Here is a 21054-nt window from a genome sequence, read left to right as displayed (position 1 = left end):
TGCTGCTGATCTCTGCTGTCGGGCATTTGGCACCAGCACGCCACTCTTGCCAGAGGTGCTGATGCTCAGAGCTTCCTGGCAGCTCTGCTGTACCCAGAGTTTACAGCGCCCGTGGGTGCAGCGCAGGGTGGCTCCTCCTGGCCTGAAGCTGGCACCTGGGGGCTGCGGTGACTTCCCTGTGTTTGGGTGCTGTTCTCCAACATCCTGGCGACTGTCCCACGTGGTGAAAGCGTTGGCAGTAGAGGCGTTTTGGGCAAGTAACTGGAGATCTCTGGGGAGTGCCTGCAGAGAAGGCTGGGGAAGGAGTGCTGGCAGGATCCCAGCTCTAGCCCCTGAGGCAGCCTAGGGCCAAATCTGGCTCCCTCTGCCATCCCTGAGATGATGCCAGTGCCTGAACTGGGCTCTGCCCCAAATCTCCCGGTACTGCTTGGCCCATACTATGCTGTGTGTGCTCCACTGTTCGCTTGAGCTCGTCATAGCCTAGGACCATGCAAAGCCTTCCTGCACAGAGCTGAAGGCACCAGAGCATGGTAGATTTGTCTGTCCGGTGTTGCGCGTGGTCAGGAGGCTACGTTTGCCTGAATTCCCTCTTTTCTGCTCTAGAAGTCTGCTCGCATGATGTAGATACATGGGTTCCTTAGCATTAGGATGCTTTCATGTTGGTTTCTAGCAGTGGATGTCGAACACGGACTGTTATGGGGCTGTGCTGACCTCTGCTAGCTCAAGTCTGTAAATTTAGTGGAAGGACTGTGAAGGATTGCCCTGGGCTCTTCGCACATCTTTCCATTTCTGAAGCCAGGAGCACTCAAAGGCAGGGTCACTTGCTCCCGCAGAGCACTCTGCTCTAATCCTTCGGAAATCCTTGCTCCCCTTCCTGCCAGGGCAGCCCCGTTCTTTGTAGGGGAGCTGACGGCTCGGCGCGCTGGCTCTGCCACTGCAGGGCGAGCGTGGCCAGGAGCGGACAAGCTCTGCGTGGGTCTGTGTCACCGACCTGCTCGGGGTGCAAGAGCAGAGTGACCTTCTGCCCTCCAGATGAATTCTTTGTCAGGGTTTAACAGAGAAACCTGCTGGAGTGAAAGAAAGCAATGAGTGATGAAGGTAGCTCTCAGGTACCACTGTGGTACCCATTCTGGCACCGAGGAGGGATGTTGGGGCAGCCCAGGGCTGTTGGGGAACTGATGGAGGGCTGGAGGGAGCCGGACCCTGCAGCATCCCGAACCTTGTCTTGGACTTTGGCCTTCCAAGGAAGGGCGTGATGGCTCTGTGGCCTCCGCAGCTGCAGGGGCCAGCTCTCTGCATGGATGCTGACCTGTCTCTTGAGTGCAGGGCTCAGGCTGCCATCCCCGGTGGTGCAGCAGCTGGCAAGCTGTGTCGTGGCCACAGTCTTACCTTACAGGTTGTGGTTAAGTAGAGAGGAGGGTTCTGCATCCCACTGCTAACGCCCTGCAGCACCCGTACTGCTTAGAGAGCTACTAAACCTTCTAGCTAACCCTGCTGTCATGCCTTCCTAGCTCCAGCTGTGTGTGCACAACGTTTCAGGCCACGTAACCGCTAGGACTTGGTGTGCGACTTGCACCAGCAACCACTTGTCACCCCCAAATCCCCGGCCGACTGTGTTTTTGCATCATCCCACTGCATCCTTGCCTTGTAATGCCACCAGGTGACGGATTAGACTGCACCTTTCATTGCTGCTCCGTGTTACTGGTAGAAGTTGGTGCTGTAGTTTATGTGCTTTTAAACAGCTTGATGAGTTTTAAAGTGAAGCTTTCGTTTGGAGTGAGTGCATCCTCCAGCCCTGCCCGGTCTGCTTCACCGTGTTTGTTTGTGATTCAGATGCAGACATCAAGAGGAATCCAGACTGCAGCAGGAAGCCCTTTCTCTCCTCAGAGTCCACGTACGTATTCGAGTTGTGGTGAGACGTCTCGGTACTCAATTCCCCTTCCCGTCCAGCTCTGCTCTTCCAAGTGCATCAGCTGCCATTTTGCACTGGAGCAGACATGTCTTTCTCCCTTCCTCGCTGTATTTATTTAGCAGTGGGGCACAGCTGGGTCCTAGTCTTGAGTTTGAGAAGCAGCCCCTGGGACGATCAGGGTCGTTCACATGCTGTGTGGGCACGAGGTAATATGTGTATTGGTGTCTGGAGAGATCCCCGTACCTCCTGGTAGTAGGAGGCTGGGGAGAGGACCTGGCATGGCCTGGAGCACCCAGACTGGCTCCTGGCTTGCAGCTACCTCTGAGCTTCCCCTGCCTTCCCCTCTCTCAGCCAGGACAGCCTGTTAGACTACGTGGTGCTGCCCGTTTCACATCAACCCTCTTTTTGCTGTGTTATTAGCCAGCTTTGCTTGGGGGCAGCTGCAAAGACAAAAACAAATCACGTATATCAACTTCAAGCCCATGTAGAGGTGCAGAAATAAGGTACCAGAGTTTGAGGGAGCATTTTCAGCTTGAGCTGAGAATGGGACCAGAGGACGGGGGTATGTGAGGAGGGCACAGCTTTGAGACCCCTGGCACTAACCCCTTCCTTCGTTGACCAGATCCCACTCCTTCAGCAATTCGAACTCGGCAGAAGCCGTTGCCATGGGCTTGCTGAAGCAGTTTGAGGGCATGCAGCTGCCGGCTGCCTCCGAACTGGAATGGCTCGTCCCTGAGCACGACGCTCCGCAGAAGGTAAGGGTGTGCGTGTGTGTGTGTACAGGAAGGTGGCAGAATGGCCAGGGTGGCTCCGCCAAGGCACGTGGGGATGCCAGGACAGGAGCAAGGAAGCGCTCAAGCACAGTGATTGGAGAAGCATACAAGCAAAGCTCCCACTGCTCTGTGGAAATCCCCAGTCACTGATTATTTGATCGCTTTTCTGTGAACCCCCGGCCTTGTGCCCACTGCCTCGGGCCTTTGCTAGCCCTGACAATCCCTTTGCGAGGAGGGAAGGATGGGTTTTGTCCAGGCTGTGCCGCTTGCTGTGCAGTGCCTTGCCTAGCAGCCAGGAGGAGAGAGGAAGCAATGTGGGACCAGCAGCAGCTTACGGGTGGGAGCTGTGCGGGGCAGAGCTGGGGCAGCGGCACAGACTGCACGGCTGCTCACCGGCTGCTCTCGCTGAGCACCTTGATAGCTTATTTGCTGTTGGTTTTCAGGGCCTGAGACGGTCTCTAAAAAAGTTCTTTAGGCGTCCCGGCTGGTATAAGAAAAGGCAGCTTTCCAAAAAGCTCCTGCTGGTACGTTGGGAGTGGACGGTGTGCCCAGAGGGAGCATGCGTGGGCCTAGCGTGCACTAACTGCTCAACCCAGCAGTGCTCAGCTGGGTTAACACCTTCCACATCTTCCCCTCCGGCGTGGAGGGTGGTTTGGAGGCAGGACTGAGTGTAGACAGCACCTAATACCAGTTCCTCTCCTCTGCTGAGAGTGGCTGTGGAAGCAAAAGGGAGGTTTGCCAGAGTTGGTGCAAACCTCCAGGGCAGCTCGGAGTGCTCCCAGGGCCCCGTGTGTCATCCCTGATGCCCCTGCCAGCGACAGCAGGCTTGTCTGGTGCCTCTCTCACACCACATACAATATGCTAAATGGTCCCTCTATTGAGGCACCAGTGTGGAAATGAGTTGTCAGCGTGCCGTGAGGTCTGCCAGGGTCTCCTGGAGGCACCAGGGAGAAGAGCTGAGAGCTGAAGAACTCCTGAAGGAGCAGGAGGCATCTCCAGCAGTGCTGTGGAAGTGGCTTCTTCTCTGCCACCTGCAGCATGTTCTCTTGGGGTGTTTTGCTGCCACGTCCTCCTGGGCAGCTGTGCCTCGGCCTTTTCCTACTAATGTCTGCAGAGAATAACACTGGCATCTTGGTGGGTTTGCCTGTCTTGTTCTCAGCCCTCCTCCGTGTGGCTTCCTCCCAGAGGCTGCTGTGTCTGGTCTCCCCAAAATGCAGGTTGCTCTTCAATGTGTGCTGTCCTGGGGATCTAAGGGACTCGGGCTCATTTCTGTTCTAGCTCAGCATCCTCTGCCCTGTGCCAGCTCTCTGCCAGGCTCTTCTGCTTGCCCATGACCTACCCATGCCCTGAAAGGCTGAAGGATCACACCCCGGTGAGCTGGGAGAAGTGCTCTGCTTGGGAAGCATGAGAAGACTTGTCCAGTAGAGATCAGGGAAGAGTGAAAATGTGTGGAAAAAAAAACAGAAAAGAAAAAAAAAAAACAGAAAAAAAAAACAGAAAAGACCCCGCATGCAAATGGGAGTGGCAGAGCCACTGGAGCCTCGTACAGCAGAGTGCTCGGATTCCTGAGGAAATCCCTTCTCCAGCCCCTCCGGAGCAGCAGGGCTGGGCAATGGTGCCAGGCAGTTTTTCAGGGGGCTGCACTTGTGGGTTCCTGGCAAGCCAGACAAGTGTTTTGCCTTTTTGGTGCCAGGCAGGGATCTGACCCTCTTGCTTGCCTCTCCCAGCTCCTGCCCATCCCCGACTCTCTGCCCATCTCTCCCGACGATGGAGAGCACGCCGACATCTACAAGCTGAGGATTCGGGTGCGCGGAAACCTGGAGTGGGCCCCCCCACGACCGCAGATCATCTTCAACATTCACCCAGCCCCAACGTAAGGACCCGTGTGGCATTGGGCTCTCCGGTACCTGCCCTTTCCCCCTTTCCCAGCAATGCCAAGGTGGATTTTCTGCCCTTCCTGCTCTGGTGGCGGGGCTTCTCTGCTCTCAGCCTGGTAAATCCGCGTTGGTCATCTCCAGCAGCTGGTGCTGTGCGATGGAGCTGGTGCCTGTGGATGCTGCCTTTGGTGTGCACCAGGGCTTTTCCCCTCTCCTTAGCTGTTGTCCACACTTAGGTGGCAATAAATATGGATGTCCCTGCCACGGAGAGCTGGGACAGTGCCCCTCCTCTTGTGCCAGGTGCCATCAGGGCTGGATTCATGCATGTCATCTTTTTGTCTCTGGGCAGGAGGAAGGTGGCTGTGGCCAAGCAGAATTACCGCTGCGCAGGCTGTGGCATCCGGACTGATCCTGGTGAGTGCTGGGACCCTGACCCATAGCTGGAAAGCAGGGAATAGCCTGTGAATGAGTGGGAGGGAGGATACAGTGAGGGTGGGTCGTGGCAGAGCTCAGCATGAGGTCATTGGGAAAATGGCACACTCTTCTATATTTCTCAGGTTCTACAGTGTCTGTGTCCACAAGTTCGGGTCACAGTTTTCATGCGTCTCCCTAAAGCTCCCAGCAGGTTCTGCTGTGGGTACAGCTGCTGAGCTCTTTGCTTAGCAGTCCTTCCTGAATGCCTAGGCAGGTGTGGCCGCATGGGACTGATGGGCACAGGGCGGTCCCAAAGGCTTCTGCAGTCCGTAGGGAGCGTGCAGACTCCAGTGTTGAGCAGTTGGGGGCTGCAGGAGGTGGCAGCAGGCAGAACGCCCTGCTTGTTGGGAACGTTGAGCAGCGCCGGGAGTCTGAAACGTGGCTGGGCAGAGCCTGCACATCATCCGACCTCCCTGTCTTCCTGGGCCGGGCCAGATTACATCAAGCGGATGCGGTACTGTGAGTACCTGGGGAAGTATTTCTGCCAGTGCTGCCACGAGAACGCCCAGACGGTCATCCCCAGCCGCATCCTGCGCAAGTGGGACTTCAGCAAGTACTACGTGAGCAACTTCTCCAAAGACCTGCTGAGCAAGATCTGGAGCGACCCACTCTTCAACGTGCAGGATATCAATCCTGCCCTGTACAGGAAAGTGAAGTCTCTCAACCAAGTGTGGGTAAGCCCCTTCCCGTGCCTCTCTGCGTGGGGTTTGGGTGGGATGGGTGGCTGCCAGTTGCAAAAACGTGCTGGAGCGGCTGGGGAGAAGCGGATACGTCAGGTTTTGAAGCTTAAAACCTCAGCGCTGCGGGTTTCCGTTCACATCTCGTTTCCTGTACAGTAACGTAGAGCGGGAAGGAATTTCTGCGTGGTGTTCAGCTGGGTCTTGGTGCTTTATTTCCTGGAGCACGTGCTGACTGGTTGTGCTTGCCTTATTCAGCGTGGTGTAAGCGTCTCAATACCTGGGAAACTGCAGCTGAGGAGCAGCAGGCATTTCGCCGGTGCAGGAAACGGGGCAGACATGTTTAGCTAAGGACTGTGATCTGTTTACTGATTCTTGTGTCCCGCCTTCCTCTCCAGATGCTGCGAATCCAGCTTTTCCACATGAAGAACATGTTTAAGACCTGCCGGCTAGCTAAAGAGTGAGTCCTGCGGTGTGAGGCTAAGCTGTTTGCTGTCCTGTGTCTGTCCCATGGCAATTTGCAAAGGGGGTCTGTGCAGACTGGGGATAAACGGAGGCTTGCAAAGTCTGTCCTGATATCTGTGTGACCTCTGAGCTTGTTCCTGTCTCTGACCTCTAGCACTGTTGAAGTCTTGAGGAGCTCAGTGGGGGCTTTGGGAGCTGGTGAAGTCCCGTGGATTGGGGTGTGCACCAGGTCACACTGCATCAACTGCAGTGACTGGAAGGGATTTGATTCGGGGTCTTGTTGGCATCCCTTGCTTCCTAAAAGCCTCCTACTGTAGGCATGGAAGGTGTCTGGTGAGGGCTCTTTCCAGGATCCCACCACAAATGGCAGGGTGACTTGAAGCACTGAGCGGAGGGAGAGAGAAAGCAGAAGCAGTGCAGAGAGAGGACTTTGTGCAGTCCCTCGCCTCTGAGCTCCAGTTTTTCTGTCCTTGCAGCCTACTAGACTCCTTTGATGCAGTGCCTGGCCACTTGACGGAGGATTTGCACCTCTACTCCCTGAGCGACCTCAGCGCCACAAAGAGGGGGGACCTGGTGCCTCGCCTGACGGAACTGCTGAAGGCAGGCAGCCTGCACGTCGAGAAGTGCATGGTAAGGCTTCACTCACCTCCTGTGCAGCTCTGCACCCTCTGGAGCAGGCTTTGCTTCATAAATAGCCAGCAGGGAGGCCTTTGACATGCAGAGCAACCACAGAGTTAACTGGTTAAATGCTAGCTGCTCCTGCCTGTTACACAGAGCTGCTACCCAGCAGGTGTGGGATATTTCTTAGCCCATTTTGGCTTTCTCTTCCCTAACACGAGGTGTTGATTCTGCCTTGCTGTGCTCTGTGCTGCGGATGGACTTTTGCACATGGCTAGAGCAGGACACTGCATCCTACTGTCCTTCTCCTGTCTACCTCCTGTCCAGCTTGCCAGGGAGATGAGGAGCATTTAGCCACTTTTTCCTCACCTTTTCTTCTAGCTGTGCCAAGCTAAAGGCTTCATCTGCGAGTTCTGCCAGAATGAAGACGACATCATCTTCCCCTTCGAGCTCAACAAGTGCAGGACGTGTGAAGGTGAGGTACTGGGGAGAAATGGGGAGGGGATTGCAGTGTCCTCCTGGACAAGCCTGGAGGACGTGGAGAGCCTGGGTCAGCCTCTGCCAGCCCTCAGCTCTCAGCCACGCTTGCTCTCTCCCTGCAGAGTGCAAAGCCTGCTACCACAAGTCCTGCTTCAAGTCCACCCACTGTCCCCGCTGTGAGCGACTCCAAGCCCGGCGGGAGCTGCTGGCCAAGCAGAGCATGGAGTCCTACGTCTCGGACTACGAAGATGAGTTGGAGCAGCAGGAGGCAGCAGCAACCACATGAGTGTACTGCAGCAGAGGAGCAGGTAGCGGGTTTATTTATACCTGTGGCCTTCATCACCAGAGACTGAGCCAAGCGGACTTGTGATGAGGAGGAGCGCTGGGACACTTGTCATGCTGGGTGCTTGGAGCACTGGCTCGAAGGGAGCTGTTTTCCCCTGTGCAGCAGTGCTGGGGAATGAACATTTTCCGTCTTCTAAGTCTGCTCCAGGTACCAGTTGCCCCCCTGATGCCTTGGCTTGGGGAAAGGCAGCCACCCCTGTCTGTCCTGCAGGCTGAACACGGACCTTTACCAGGCAGTCGCTCACGTGCCGGGCTGCTGCCTTCCCCTTTGGGAACTGCTGGGCCAGGCAGGGCTGCATGGCCTGTCCCCATCTCCTCCTCCCTGGGAGGCTCCCCAGTGGGGTCAGCACTTTCTGCTCAGCAGCTGGAAGCCCTGGCCATGTCCCCTCCTGGGAGGCAGGAATCAGCTCTCCGAGTCTTCCCAGGCTTGTCTTGCTGCTGCTGCATGTGTTTGTGGAGGGAGGGTAGGGGTTTGGGGCTGAACGGTACAGTTAGCAGCTCCCTTTTTCACATGTGGACTGGAACCATTGCCACAGACCCATTTCTCTTCCTCCAGGATCAGAACAGAGGAGGTAGCAATGGTAAAAATGTGGTGTCTGCCCCCCTTGCCCCCGCAGAGGCAGCACCCAGGGGGCAGCCAGGAGGTGCAGCCACCCGAGGGGACCCACGCTGCTGGGCATCACATGGGAGATCCTGTGGCAGGAGAGCACAGCAAGAGAGGCTTTGAACCTTGCTTCTCCCTCATGCTGCCGGTCTGTTCTTGGGGATGTCTCCTCCTTTAAGGGTGACGTGGGACCTCACCCTGGCAGTGTCACCCTGGGATGCGTGTGAAGGCTCTTAGCTCAGCCCTCCGGGTGCCTCCCCCCAGCCTCTGTCACAGGTTGTTCTTTTAGGTTGGGCTTTTGGCTTTTTTAATTGGCTGGATTTGGTTTTATTTTTTTTTAACGCTGTTGTTTGTATTTTTAACTGTTTGCTCCCCACCCCTCAAGAAGGTACTGCTGGAAATGCTCCTATGTGGGGGCATATAAGACCTCCAGAGCTTCCCTGCTCCTGGTACCTCACCCCTGACCGGGGCTGGCAGCTGCCAGGTGTCCCCTCTCCCCTCAGACCTGCTCCCCTTGGGAGAGGGGTCACTGAGCCAGGCAGAGCCTCCAGGGAGAAGCTGGACAGGTTGCTCTCAAGCGGGGGTGCACTTTTTGGGAGAGGGAGTGGCACTGGGGGTGCTGCAGGGTGCCGCTGCAGCCAGGGGATGCTTTGTCCCACAGTAGGGGCAGTGTCCAGCACCAAGGTAGCACTGGGGGGCCGGAGCCCACCCAGCCTGGCAGTCAGGTGGTGGGAGGGATGAAGGGTGTTGAGGGACAGGGGACAGCAGCTTTCAGCCTGCCTTGAGGCTGGGATGTCACCGCTCGTGGGCTGCCCCTGATGGCAGGGTCAGAGGGGAGCGGCTGGGACCAGGAGAGGGGGCTGCAGGGTGGCTCCAAGCCTCACTGCTGGGGACAACATCTCTTCCATGCCAGTGCTCTAACAAAACCAGGGCTGGCTACTTACCAGCTCCAGCAGTCCTGGCCTGGGACAGGTAGTTCCCCTCCTTCTCCCTTGGGTTTTTGCCTCCTCCTGTCTTTATCCTCATTTTCCCCAGGGGAGCAGCTGCTCTCCTGCTTGTTCCACAGCTGGCACAAGCTCTACAAGCCTTGAAGCTGCCAGCAGCTGGGCCACCTTGCAAGCAGAGAGCATTGCCACGATCCTTCCCTCTTGTCCCCATGCTGCCATCCGGCTCGGCAGGTCTGGAGCTGGTCTCCCCCTCCTAGGAGCTGGCTCAGAGCAGCACACCTTCACCCACACGGTTTTGTTTGAAGCACTTTAATGTTGTGGGCCACTGGCTGAGTGACTGCCCACGTCCAGTTCTAGAAGCACTGAGTATCTTTAGAGACGAGCGAATGGATTTTGGTTTATTTGTGTTTTTCCCCCCCTCCCTCTGGATGCAATGGGAACCCAAAACCCGGCGGAGGTCTCTGGGCAAGGTGACGCACAACACTAACACTGCTGCCATGTCTGAAGGGAGAGCCAGGGGCTGCCCTGGCATTTAACTGGAGCCCTCCCCACGGGCCTATTGCACAGCAGAGCAGTGAAACGCCGTCCCTAATAAACTAAGTTAAACTAACTGCGGTTGTGTTCTGAGCTGTTCTTTCCTGAGGCTGAGCCCCCTGCCAGCAGCAGGGCTCATGCATTGACCCACAAACACTGGGGATACAAACTGTAAACCTTACACCAAAAGGCCGGGGGCTAACTGTTCGAGGGTGCTTGGGCAAGCCCAGCACCACGCTGGCTTCGCACCAAGTTGCTCTGCAGGAGGCATGGCATGAGGAGCCTGGTTCTGGGGACCTTTCCCCAGAGAAAAAAAAAAAAGCTAAGCTGTGGGTAGCAGCTGCACAGACTCTGGCTTATCCTGAGCACAGTGGTTGTAGAAAAAGCTTTCTGGCTGAGGATTGCACCTTGCTGCCTGCGGCAAGCCCCGCACAGCTGCCCCAGCTCTAGCTGGGGGTGAGAGAAAGCAGAAACCTGCAACACCCTGGGGCTTGCCACTGGTAGGAGCCCTCCAGCTGCACCCAGGGCTATCCTGGGTTAGGTGTGAGCCAGCACCACAGCAAAGGCACATCCACCCTGTGCAGGGAGGAGCACAACCCATCTCACCCCTTGCATCCCGGGCACCGCTGCACAAATCAGTCACTGGGCAAGCTCTCGGCGGGCGTAGCGGCGCTCGAACTGCTCCACATCGAACTTGCGCTTGCAGCCGGCGTAGTTCATGTAGCGGATCTTCCCGAAGATGTCCCGCTCCTTCCAGCCCTGGTCATGTATGCCGCAGATGGACCAGAGGCAGCCTGTTGGACACGGAGGTGGACATCAGCTCTGCCCCATGCCTGTGGGCATCTGGGGGCCAGTAAGCAGCTGGGACGGGGTGCCGAGGAAGATGGAAAGGCTGAGAGCCCTGTCCCCCGTCCCCATGCTGCAGCCATCAGGGATGGGACCCCCACCCCATAACCCCTCCCGCAACGTGCCTACGTAGCCGTTGGGGTCTCTCCCGTCCAGCTCGTAGCGGTCGTTGAGGTAGATGGCAAAGCGCAGGGCCTCCTCGGGGGAGCGGGTCCACTCCAGGATCTTCTTGGCCCAGTACATCCGCAGGAAGCCGTGCATCTTGCCCTCCCGAACCATCTGCAGCTGTGGGGAAGGGGATAGCCACAGGGGTCAGCTTGGGAAAGCCTGTGCCTCTTCCAGCCCTTCCCAGCCCCCATTCACCCCACGGCATGGCCGCAGCCCGCTCGGTGTGGCTTGAGGTCCCAGTGGAGGCAGCGGGGCCTTTGGGGTCCCTGACCTGGGCAGCGTTCCAGAGCGGGTCGTGCGTGGTGGCCTGCTCCAGTTGCTGCAGCTCATAGAGAAAAGGCCTCTTGTCTTTGGTGTGGAGCTTCAGGGTGGTCTGCGCCCAGTCGTAGGCACCTGTGGGAGATGAGGAGCAACGCTGAGCGACCTGCTCGATGGGCAAGGGGGGAACCAACCGTCGGAGACCTCAGCCCTGCAGGCAGCCTCCCAAGGGGCATTATGCCTCCTGCCCTATGTCCAGAAGACACTGATGGCACATTAATGCCCCCATGGTCCCTTCCTTAACAAAAACAGGGGCTTGCCAAGTTGAGGTGACCACAGCTGGGCACTAATCTGACCCCCCAGAGTTGCCCACCCGCCCCGGGGTGCCACCTTGCAGGCTGTCGTAGTTCTCGTTGTAGTAGCAGAAGTTATCGGCCAGCTCCCGCCGCACCACGGCCTCCTCCACGAATGCGTCCACCGACTCCTTGTGTGCGCGCCGGTGTTTCTGCACCTCCAGGATGGCTCGCTGGGTGGACACCTGGCCTGGGGACACGGGGAAGGTGTGGGTCAGGTCACCCATCAGGTCACCCGTCTGCGCCACCGCGCACGGCAGGACAGCCGGGGCGCTCACCGAAGTGGAACCAGGGTGACAGGTTGCTGAGAGCCGCCTTGTTGGGGTCGTTCCGCTGGGAGCCGAAGGACTTGAGCCGTTCGGCGATGAAGGACTGCAGCACAGCCAGCCCCGCGGAGGTGCCGGGGGTCGCCCACTCCACCTCCGCCACTGAGCAGTCCACCTGCAGGCTGGAGTAGCAGGCGTCCCACGCGATGGGCTGCGAGCAACCAAGCAGTGTGAGTGCGTTTGCTGTGCTAGAGCTGAGCCCCAGCAGCAGATGCTCTCCAGCCAGGGCTGTCCTGAGTCTTATTTATGTGCCTGCTTAGGGCCATCCCCAGCCTGCAAGCCCCCAGCTCACGCCAGCTACAAACCAGCCCTGCACGGCTGAGATCTGCTCGGTATCTGGAAGAATGGGGTGGGAACCTCCCTTCCCCGGGGTCTCCCCATCTCCCACCACCCGTGGCCAGGTCATTGTCCCCGCTCCCAGGATCACAGAGCAGCTGTGAAGCTATCCGAGGCTGGGTGCGGAGGGGTGGCTCCCGGTACCTCCGCGGGGCAGGATGGGGGATGTGGGTGCCGAATGACGGGAGGGAACTCGGTGAGGAACTCCGGGAGCTGGCTGTGGATCTTGCCCCGGATGGTCCTGGCGCTGTACTCCTGCTTGGCGGAGGTGACCCAGCAGGGCACGATGTTGTGGGCGTCCACCTGGGAAGCAAAGCCACGGAGAAGGATGTGAGCAAACGAGAAGAAAACAGTCCTGATGGCACGACCCACACCGCACCCAGGACAACGTCCTCACCCTCCCTGCTTGGGCCACTCCAATGCGCCTCCACAGCCGGCCCAAGCAGGAGAACGTTCGTTTCTTCCCTCTCTCACCAGCCTGGGTTTTCCCCCCCCTCTCCCAGATCACCGAGACCCACCTGCACAAAGGGCACGTCCTCGGGCAACTGCTCCCTGACATCCTCCACCCACTGCCTGGGGACGCGCAGGGGACAGAAGTCTGTCACCAGCCCCCCCACGCCTTGCTGCGCCACGAAGGGGGGCAGCACGTCCTTGGCGTAGCCCAGCAGCAAGTGGAAGGGGATGTTCAGCTCCGTGCACTCCTGCAATGAGACGAGAGGGCTGAGGGACGGTCCCGGTGGCTCTGTGTCCCCCCCGACCCCCCGCGTGTCCCCGTACCTTGCTGACCTCCTGCAGCCCCCTCAGCATGAAGCCGTAGTGGCGGATGGTGGCACCGAGGAATTTGGGCACCAGGCAGAAGCAGACGCGCAGGGGCAGCTCCTGCTTGAGGGCCAGGCGCTGGGCGTAGAGGAAAGCCCAGTTATCTGGGGGAGAAAGCACAGGGGCTGCGTCGGGGGATGCGCTGCGAGGGGAAGGAGCCGGGGGCTGCGCAGGAGGAGCCCCCCAAACGCCCCCCAGCTCCAGGGAAAGGTGGAGGCCGGGGGGGTCGGCTCCTTACCTTGCACCCTCTGGTCCCGGGACATCCAGTAGAGGATGCATTTGGCGTCCTCCCTCAGCTCGGGGCCCCTGGAGACGAGCCGGACCCGCTTCTTGTTGTACCTGAACTCCCGCACCGACGGGGCCGCCGCCCGCCGGGCCTCCCGCAGCGCTGCCTCCAGCCTCCCCGCGGCCTCTTCCTCCTCCTCCTCCTTCTCTTCCTCCTCCCTCCTCTTCGCAGCCTCCCCACCCCCGGAGGCTTTCCTCTTCCCGCTGCCCCGCGGCATCCTCGGCTCGGGACGGCCCCGGGACCCCGGCCCGACGGCTGCCAGCAGCGGCGGGGACCCCCGGAGCCTCCCCCACGTGGCGGCGGGCGTTATACAACACGGGGCGGGGCCAAGATAAAAGGGGCGGAGCCTCCTGGCCGTGCACCACCCGCGGGCTGCTGTCCCAGCCCCTACATCCAGCCTGGTCCCCCCCCCCAGGGGGTCCCCGCTGGCACCGATCCCCCCATGCCCAGCACGGCCCCAGGGGTGCTGGGGGATGTCCCTGGGGTCCTGGGGGTCCCGCTGCCCCCTCCCCGCAGGTACCACGCTGGGCGCCCTGCCCATCCCTGGGAGTGGCCCCGTTGGGTGGAAACCCCCCCGCTCCCTGCCAGCACCTGGGCAACAAAAGCACCCACCTGGCCGCTCTGCCTCTATCCGGCAAAGGGAGCGCGGACACCGCAGTGCCAGGGCTGCGGGGAGCGCTCGGAGCTGGGCCTGCCGGGGGGCATCGCTCCCACCCTCCTGGACATGGCTGGGCACAGAGGAGGGCTGATCCTGCCCCTGCTGCTGCTGCTGAGCCTCGCCGTGTCCGAGCTGGCGCTGGGTAAGGGCCGAGGGGGACGCACGGGGAGCATCGCTGCCAGGGCGCTGGGTGGCCCCGGGGCGGCTTCGCCCCCACGTCAAGTTTTATTTCGATTGCGTCTCACGTGCATCTCTGGAGGCAGAGGAGGCCTCTGCTGTGCTGCAGCACGGAGCTCCGGGGCTGCGCCTTGCTGCGTGGGTCCCTGCAGGTGTTGTCACCTTCCCTGCGAGCTGTGCCTGCCCAGCAGGGGTGCTGGGCTGTTGTAGGACTGGGAAACTGCAAGCGTTTGCCCTGGGCACTGTGCAGAGTTGATGTCCTGCAGAGCAAGGGAAGGAAATTCAGGGCTCACCAGCCTTATGGGCTCTTGCAAGCCCTGGGGAACAACCCCTGACCCCATCCCTCAACCCCTGCAGAGCACAGGGCTTACATGGGTTGCAGCACGTCTCGCCGCTCACCCCTGACACGCATGCAGGGATTTGCTCCTCTCTCCCTCCCTTCCTACGGGGCTGGCTTCCCCGCCACCACTATTTATGCATCGCGTTATCTGTTCCTGAAGATCTGCGGCAGAGAGGTTTGTGTAAACTGCCGAGGAGATTCCAGCCCGAGCGCGGTAACCGGTTCCTGCGCCGCTCTTCCCGTCAGACGGGTTTGTTTGACTTCCCCCGGGAGGGTGGCACGGGGCTTATCGCTGGTGCCAGAAGGTGTTTCTGCCCAGAGGGCAGCCGTGCCCACGGCCGGTTCCTTGTTTGCCAGGCTGGGGCATTTGTTGTCCTTCCACACTGATGAGCGGGGTGCTGGTGCGTTTGTTGTCCCTGCACACCGACGAGCAGGGTGCTGCTGCTCAGGAGGAACGCGTGTTGGGCCCCTGCGGGACAGCAAATCCCCGCTGCTGACTCCGTGGCCTAGGGTGCCTCCAGGGACTCGTGCTGGTGGTGGTGCTGGGCCATCCCCAGCACCATCGTGGTGCCAGCCTTTCACGCCTCGCTGTCCCACCTCTTTGCAGGGACCACAGTCAGAAATGCTGCAGTGACCTCAGCTCTTTCCACCTCCTTGACACCCACAGATACCCCGACGCTGCTGCCCACCACCACCTCAACCGACACAGCCTCCCTGCCTCCCTCCAGCCCTGAAACAGGAGCCTCCACCCCAGAGATGTCCAGCATGCCGATGGGTGCCTTCACGAGCAGCGCTGTGCCAACCTGGGGCAGCAGCCAGGCAGCCCCCAGCAGCCCCCCATCGGAGGTGGGGGACAGTGTGGGGTCTCCTGCCAGCACCACGCTGCTCCCTTATGCCACCAGCACACGGCCGGGGCCCACCACCGCCACCACCACACCCCCAAGCCCAACCTCCGCAGCCACGACACCCACCTGGTCTGAGGCTGCAGCTGGCACGTCAGTGGGGACCAGCATGTCCCCAGCTCCGAGCGTCACCTCGGCAGGAGCTGCAAGCAGCACGCTGCCCCCGCTTCCCTCCGCATCTCTCCCCTCTACCTCGGTGGGCGCCGCGCTTGGCGCAAGCGCCAGCAAAGGGCCGGCTGTAAGCACACCGCTCAGCACCATGGCCCCGGGGAGCAGCAGTCCCTCTCTTCCCACCACACCAACATCCACAACCCCGCCGGACGCCACGACCCGCTCCCGCCCCAGCACAGGGGTCCCCAGGAGCACCCCAACTCCCAGCCAGCCACCAGAGACCACCACCGGGACCGTGGGGACATCCCCAGACACCCCCCAGAGCCCTGGTGCCACCACGGGTGAGTGCAGGAGAAGGGCAGGGCCCCCCAGGGCCAGCAGCGCCTGGCTGCGGGCTTTATATAGGGCGGGAGAAGCGGGCGTGGCCATGAATGGGCGTGGCCATGGATGGGCGGGGCCATGGATGGGCGGGGCCACAATGGGCGGGGCAGAACGGGCGTGGTTTGAATGGGCGGGCGATCGGGGGCGTGGCCCGCGGCAGGGCGGTGCCGGCTATGAATGGGCGGGCGGCGGTGGGCGTGGCCATTACTGGGCGTGGCCTCGAAGTGGGCGTGGCGGTGGGCGTGGCCCCGCGGTGGCGCGCTCCCCGTGGCGCCCCGGGGGCTGCGCCCCGCCGCCGGAGCCCTGTCCCTTGGGCACCCCTGGTGCGCCCCGCCCCGGCACCCTTGGGTGCCTTCGTCCCGGCCGCGCGTGTGGCCGTGCACGGTGCCTGCGGGCGCCTCCGAGCGGGCTCGATCCTGAGCCCGACAAGAAGGAAGCGGCTCCGCGCGGCTGCGACACGCTCTGGGGAAGTGATGCCTGCGCAGACGGCCCGGGAGACAAGTCCTTGGGCTGGAGCACGCCCTTCCTGAGCGCCGCCTGCTCTCTCAGCCGCTTACTCGTCCGCAGGCAGAGCGGGCTGCTGTCTCCCGGGGGCCTCGGTGCTGCTGGCACCAAGCATCACCGCTGTCTCGGGGCGCAAGGACGGCCCCAGGCAGCCCAGCTGCTTCCCCAGGCTTTTTCCCATCGGAGCCGTCCCCTCACCAGGCAGAGGACCTCTGCTGGGGGGCCGGTGGAGGTCTGCTGGGCATCGCACCCATCCCTGGGAGCATCAGGGCTGGGTGGAAACCCTTCCTTCCCTGCGAGTGCCCAGGGAATAAAAGCACCCACCTGGCCGCTCTGCCTCTATCCGGCAAAGGGAGCGCGGACACCGCAGTGCCAGGGCTGCGGGGAGCGCTCGGAGCTGGGCCTGCCGGGGGGCATCAGCTCCTGCCCGCCTGGGCATGGCCGGGCACAGAGGAGGGCTGCTCCTGACCCTGCTGCTGCTGCTGAGCCTCGCCGTGTCCGAGCTGGCGCTGGGTAAGGGCCGAGGGGGATGCGCGGGGAGCATCGCTGCCGGGGCGCTGGGTGGCCCCGGGGTGGCTTTACCCACAGTGGGGGGCACGGGAGGTGACGCGCTGCGGGTGCTGCTTGCTGAGCGGCCCCTTCCCGACAGGAGAACGGGGCCGTGCTGTGCACCGTGTAAGCAACAAGCTTTATTTTATTTCTGCTGCCTCACATGCAAATTTCCTCTACCTCTTCCTGGGGGCTGCCTGGGGATGCGGCCGCCTGTTCTCGCCTCGGCGGGATGAACGGGACGCAGAGGCGGACTTCCACCTCCTCCCTTGTGTGAGGACGGGGCCCTCGGGAGCAGACATCCATCTGGGCAGGGGCTGAGAGCAGACCTTTGCCCTTCATAGTATTATTATTTAACTTCTGGCAGGCTGCAGCAGCTCAGGGAGGAGGTGGCTGCCTGACTTGAATGCTACAGCGATCTCAGCTCTCTCTGCCTCCCTGAAACCCACAGAGACCACGGCGCTGCTGCCCACCACCGCCTCCACTGGCACGGCCTCCGCTCCTCCCTCCAGCCCTGAAACAGGAGCCTCCACTCCAGAGACACCCGGCACACCCCCGGGGAGCAGCAGTCCCTCTCTTCCCACCGCAGCCCCACACACAGCTGCATCAGCCGAGCCCTTGACAGCCCCTCAGGACACCACAGCCCCCTCCCACACCAGCACAGAGGTGTCCGGGAGCACCCCAACTCCCAGCCAGCTGCTGGGGACCACAGATGGGACCAGCCCTGGTACCTCCACCCTGGCCACGGGGACATCCCCGGACACCCAGGCGTCACCCCAGAGTCCCGGTGCCACCACGGGTGAGTGTGGCTGAGGGGTGAAGGATGGGTCCTCCCCAGGTTTAGGACCCCCTGGCTCTCCCTGCAGGCAGCACTAACGCCACGTTGCTTTGCCCAGGCATGGAGCCTTCCTCCCCTGCCACCAACTCAACCCAGAGCCCAAACAACACCTCCAGCACCTCCACGGCCCCGCCGACGGCGCAGCCCGCCTGCCCCGGCATCGGGAGCCCTGTCAGTAAGTGCCACCTCCTGGGACCCCAAACTCTTCTCTGACGTCTGGCTGGTAGGGCCACACGTGTCCCATGGGCATCACCACCCCCCCGGCATGGTGGTGGCCTTTTGGGGGGTGTCCTGCAGCCCCTCTTGCCGTGTTCTCAGCCTGGAGGTACCGGTGGTGGGTGGGATGCGTGGTTTGCTGTGCGCACGGAGGGTTGTTCTCCTGCTGGTGGCACAGAGCAGGGTGGCACAGACACCCCCTGTCCGTGCCTGAGGGTGGGTGGCACTCCTGACCCTGCACAGCTCTGGTCGTGGTGCTGGGGAGAGACCCCAGGCCCTGCCATGGCGCAGGGTGGAAGGGGAACAAGCAGAGCTGTGTGTCTTCTGCTCCCAGGGGAGTCCCACATCTTCCTGTCGATGCGCCTGGCCAGCTCCCTGGACGTCGGGAACACAAAGGTGCAGGACCTGATCGTGTCCGAGGTGAGGTGTGCCCGCAGCCCTTCCCAAGGGGGGGGTCTCTCCTTTGTCTGGGGTCCATTCCTGGGTGGGGACAGGGGGCAGGAGACCCCCTCCGGCACCACCCGTAAATGCTGCGCGGTGTCACGGCCGTTCTTTGCCCCCAGCTCCAGCACAGGCTGCAGGTCAGGTTCCCGCACGCCAACTTCACGATGCAGTGGAGAGGGAAGAAACCCTGAGCGCTGCCCCTCGCCCGCCGAGGTCCTGCTGGGCAGGGACCTGAGCCAGCCCCCAGCCTCCTGCTCGCCGCTCCTCGTCCCCCACCGCTGTGTCCCTCGGGGGCGATCTGCACAGATCCTGCTGAACCCGGGTCCCCCGGGACCCCCTGGTGCCCGCCTGCACCCCTCTTGCCTGCCTCCCCGCTGCCTCTCTGCATCCCGCCCCACGCTGCAGCCCCTCAGCCATGCATGGCACTGAGGAAGACGAGGAAGGAGCCCCTGCAGCCCGTTGCCAGCCCCTGCGTGCTCTGAAATAAGCAGATTTCAGGACCTGGCTGGCTGTGGGGGCACAGCCGGGGGGCCCCACGTTGGTGCTCCCCCCCCGGCTGCTGGGGCAGCTGCGTGCACCGTGGGGCCATGGAAATCCCGTGGGCTGAAATCCTTCCCTGGTTTTTTTCCAGTCCCCGGCTAAGGAGACGGCCGCAGCGTCTACCCCCCTGCAGCAAAGTCATTTATTAACTGATTAATTAGCCAGATAAAATCAGGCCGAAGCAGTTATTACCCTAAGCAAGTCACCTCGCGGAGAGATTAAAAAGTGAAATAATTACCAAAATGGCTGTGTTGTTACTGGGGGGGGCGGTATTTTTGGCTGATCCCTTCCTGCAGCCCGTGTCCCACCGAGGGAGGGGGCGTTTGGGGCTGCAGACACCAAACCTGGGGACTGCTCCCAGGCACCTGAGCTGTCACCCAGCAGCCAGGCAGGACACAAGGGCACCTCGGAGCCACCCAGCTCACAGGGTCTGGGCAAAGGGGGGAGGCTCGGCGGGGTCTGGAGCCCAAAGAGCTCACCAGGGTGATGCGATTTGGGCAGGATCTGTCCCCAGCCCGCTGCTGGCTCCTCTCATTCTGGTCTTTGTGAGTCGCAGGCCGGGCTGGGACAGGGAGGGTGCACGAACGGGGACATAAGAACACGTCCCGCTGTGGTCACATAGTGACCCTGCTGATGGTGACCCCAGTTCTGGGAGAGAGAGGACGGGAACTGCCTGGCCCTGAGGCTCTGGGCTGTGTCACCCGCAGACGTGTCACCTGCTGCCGGCCACCAGCCCCAGCTGGACGGGGTTATCCGCCTCCCGGACCTGCACCCGTTTCCCCACGGGGAAAGGCAGCGTGCAGGAGCACACCCAAATTCCCCAGAGAGCCGTTCCCCAGCCAGGATACTGCCTGGCTTTTTGGGGCTTTTTTTGTGCCATTAGCACAGTGGGGTGCAGAGCGGGGGGACCAGGGCAGAGCCCGCTGGATGGGGTCCCCGCTCCCCACGCCTTGCGGGGCACTGGGGAAATCATCCTCGCGCTCTGCCCACGCCGTGGCGCAGGGCCAGGAGCCCTCCCACGCCGAGTCCCACCGGGCTGATCCTGCCGGCTGTTGAATCCATAACTTCAGACCCCGGGATGTGGCTCGGGGCCAAGGCCGGGAGACTGCAGCCAAAGTGCGTCACAAAGGGAGGAAAAGGTCCCCAAGTGCTGGGATGAAAAGGTGACCGGGGCACTTACCATCCCCGTCCGGCACAGCTGCCTTCCACCGCTGTCGTGGCAGGGGGAGGAGATGCTCCGGGCTGGCCGAGCCCCTCTGCCCTCATCCTGGGACGGAGAAGAGGGGACACGGCTGTGATGGGGGTGCTGGGGACCGATCCAGAGCTGGGGACGCTGAGCTGTGACAGGCTCCCAGCCCTCTCCAGCACAGCCAAATGCCCGTGCTCTGCGTGCCTGACATCCCCGACGGTGCTGCCTGGTGCCTTTCCCCCACAGCTGCTTTGTGGGGTCTGGGTACCGCTGCGGTCCTGAGCGCAGAAATTGCCCCGGGAAGCTGCACCCCTCCCAGAGCCCCCGCTCACAGCTGGGGGAAAGTGATGGGAGCCAGCTGTGCCCGTAGCACCAGTCCTGTGGTTCCCAGTCTGAATATTTCCCACCCTCCACTTCCCAACGTGGACATCTTTGGGGGTTTCTCCTCTGTGGTGTGGAGCCCTCCCCACGAGGACGGGGTTTTGCCACCATCAGCTCGCTGGGATGAGCTGAGCAGACTGAGCCAGGGATGTCACTCACAGTGAGGGGCTCTTCCAGCCCTTAAATCGTCTCCCACCCTCCTTGCTGTAACCCGCTCCCCTCCATCAGCATCATCCCTGGGAGCAGACCCCGCTCCCCGGCACCCAGGGGGACCCTCACCTCCGGAGGGTGGCATTATGGGGTGCGTGGCTGAGGTCACCAGCCCCTGGTGACCTAGGTGTCCCCTCCAGCGTCCCCCTCCCCTTCATCCCTTCACTGCGCTGTGCCCGGCACACCAAGTGATCCAGAACCCGCGGGGTTGATGGATAACCCGGCCCCCCCCGAGCCCTCTCCAGATGCCCTTGCCAGCAGGAGATGCCGTAATCTCCGCGGGGCTGGAACAAGCAGCCCATTAATTCCAGGAAGGCCGATAAGGCGCTGCCGTGCCACACTGTGCTGCGTGGTGCTGAGCCCCCCGGCGCTGGGGTTCCCAGCACTGCCCACCCCAGACTCACAATCCCGAGGCAGGGGGGTCCCATCCTCAGATCCAGCATCTCCCCGCCGTGGGCTTGGTGGGACCCTGCTAACCCCCAAAACCAGGCTCTGTCTGAGTTCTGTGCTCTCTGT

The 21054-nt window shown here is 61.5% G+C and overlaps 3 protein-coding genes across 9 annotated transcripts in view; 2 read left to right on the top strand and 1 right to left on the bottom strand.

Moving 5' to 3' along the window:
* RUBCN (rubicon autophagy regulator) overlaps positions 1-9782 on the top strand; it is a 29552-nt gene extending 19770 nt beyond the window's left edge. For both annotated transcript variants that reach the window (XM_083848224.1, XM_083848223.1), the window contains 9 exons: positions 1834-1894; positions 2535-2667; positions 4413-4558; positions 4912-4976; positions 5472-5710; positions 6112-6173; positions 6655-6808; positions 7178-7271; positions 7399-9782. In XM_083848224.1, the coding sequence (XP_083704350.1) occupies positions 1834-1894; positions 2535-2667; positions 4413-4558; positions 4912-4976; positions 5472-5710; positions 6112-6173; positions 6655-6808; positions 7178-7271; positions 7399-7562 (1118 nt within the window). In that variant the 3' untranslated portion in view covers positions 7563-9782. The remainder of the gene's footprint in view (positions 1-1833; positions 1895-2534; positions 2668-4412; positions 4559-4911; positions 4977-5471; positions 5711-6111; positions 6174-6654; positions 6809-7177; positions 7272-7398) is intronic.
* Positions 9466-13451, bottom strand: LOC310904062 (deoxyribodipyrimidine photo-lyase-like). Of its 2 annotated transcripts, none has more exons than XM_083848257.1 (9): positions 13051-13451; positions 12780-12916; positions 12512-12694; positions 12138-12296; positions 11610-11808; positions 11369-11521; positions 10992-11113; positions 10678-10837; positions 9466-10500 (listed from the first exon to the last, which is right to left on the bottom strand). In XM_083848257.1, the coding sequence occupies exons 1-9, from the start codon at positions 13313-13315 to the stop codon at positions 10346-10348; spliced, it is 1533 nt and encodes a 510-aa protein (XP_083704383.1). In that variant the 5' UTR covers positions 13316-13451; the 3' UTR covers positions 9466-10345. The 2 variants fall into 2 exon arrangements, with proteins under 2 accessions (XP_083704383.1, XP_083704382.1); XM_083848256.1 differs by having other exon boundaries at positions 12771-12916; positions 13051-13446.
* A 314-nt stretch (positions 13452-13765) lies between these two features.
* LOC310904063 (uncharacterized protein) lies at positions 13766-19001 on the top strand. Of its 5 annotated transcripts, none has more exons than XM_083848259.1 (6): positions 13766-13898; positions 14941-15627; positions 17088-17519; positions 17617-17733; positions 18109-18194; positions 18338-19001. In XM_083848259.1, exons 1-6 carry the CDS (start codon positions 13823-13825, stop codon positions 18407-18409), a joined length of 1470 nt encoding a protein of 489 aa, XP_083704385.1. In that variant the 5' UTR covers positions 13766-13822; the 3' UTR covers positions 18410-19001. The 5 variants fall into 5 exon arrangements, with proteins under 5 accessions (XP_083704385.1, XP_083704386.1, XP_083704384.1 ...); XM_083848260.1 differs by having other exon boundaries at positions 13768-13898; positions 14881-15627; positions 17172-17519; XM_083848258.1 differs by having other exon boundaries at positions 13768-13898; positions 14881-15627.
* Positions 19002-21054: the final 2053 nt, after the last annotated feature.

This window comes from Anser anser (genome assembly GCF_964211835.1).
Source record: "Anser anser genome assembly, chromosome: 9".
Taxonomy (NCBI): domain Eukaryota; kingdom Metazoa; phylum Chordata; class Aves; order Anseriformes; family Anatidae; genus Anser; species Anser anser.
Note: the sequence above shows the minus strand (reverse complement) of the source record. Positions and strands in the feature narration are given on the sequence as shown.

Coding starts and splice junctions, on each gene's coding strand:
- LOC310904062 (XM_083848256.1), bottom strand. CDS start 13,315: ATGCCGCGGGGCAGCGGGAAGAGGAAAGCCTCCGGGGGTGGGGAGGCT. Junction 12,297..12,511: donor AGGACGTGCCCTTTGTGCAG/GTGGGTCTCGGT, acceptor TTTGCTTCCCAG/GTGGACGCCCACAACATCGT. Junction 10,501..10,677: donor AGACCCCAACGGCTACGTAG/GCACGTTGCGGG, acceptor CGTGTCCAACAG/GCTGCCTCTGGTCCATCTGC.
- LOC310904063 (XM_083848258.1), top strand. CDS start 13,823: ATGGCTGGGCACAGAGGAGGGCTGATCCTGCCCCTGCTGCTGCTGCTG. Junction 17,734..18,108: donor CGGCATCGGGAGCCCTGTCA/GTAAGTGCCACC, acceptor TTCTGCTCCCAG/GGGAGTCCCACATCTTCCTG. Junction 18,195..18,337: donor AGGACCTGATCGTGTCCGAG/GTGAGGTGTGCC, acceptor CTTTGCCCCCAG/CTCCAGCACAGGCTGCAGGT.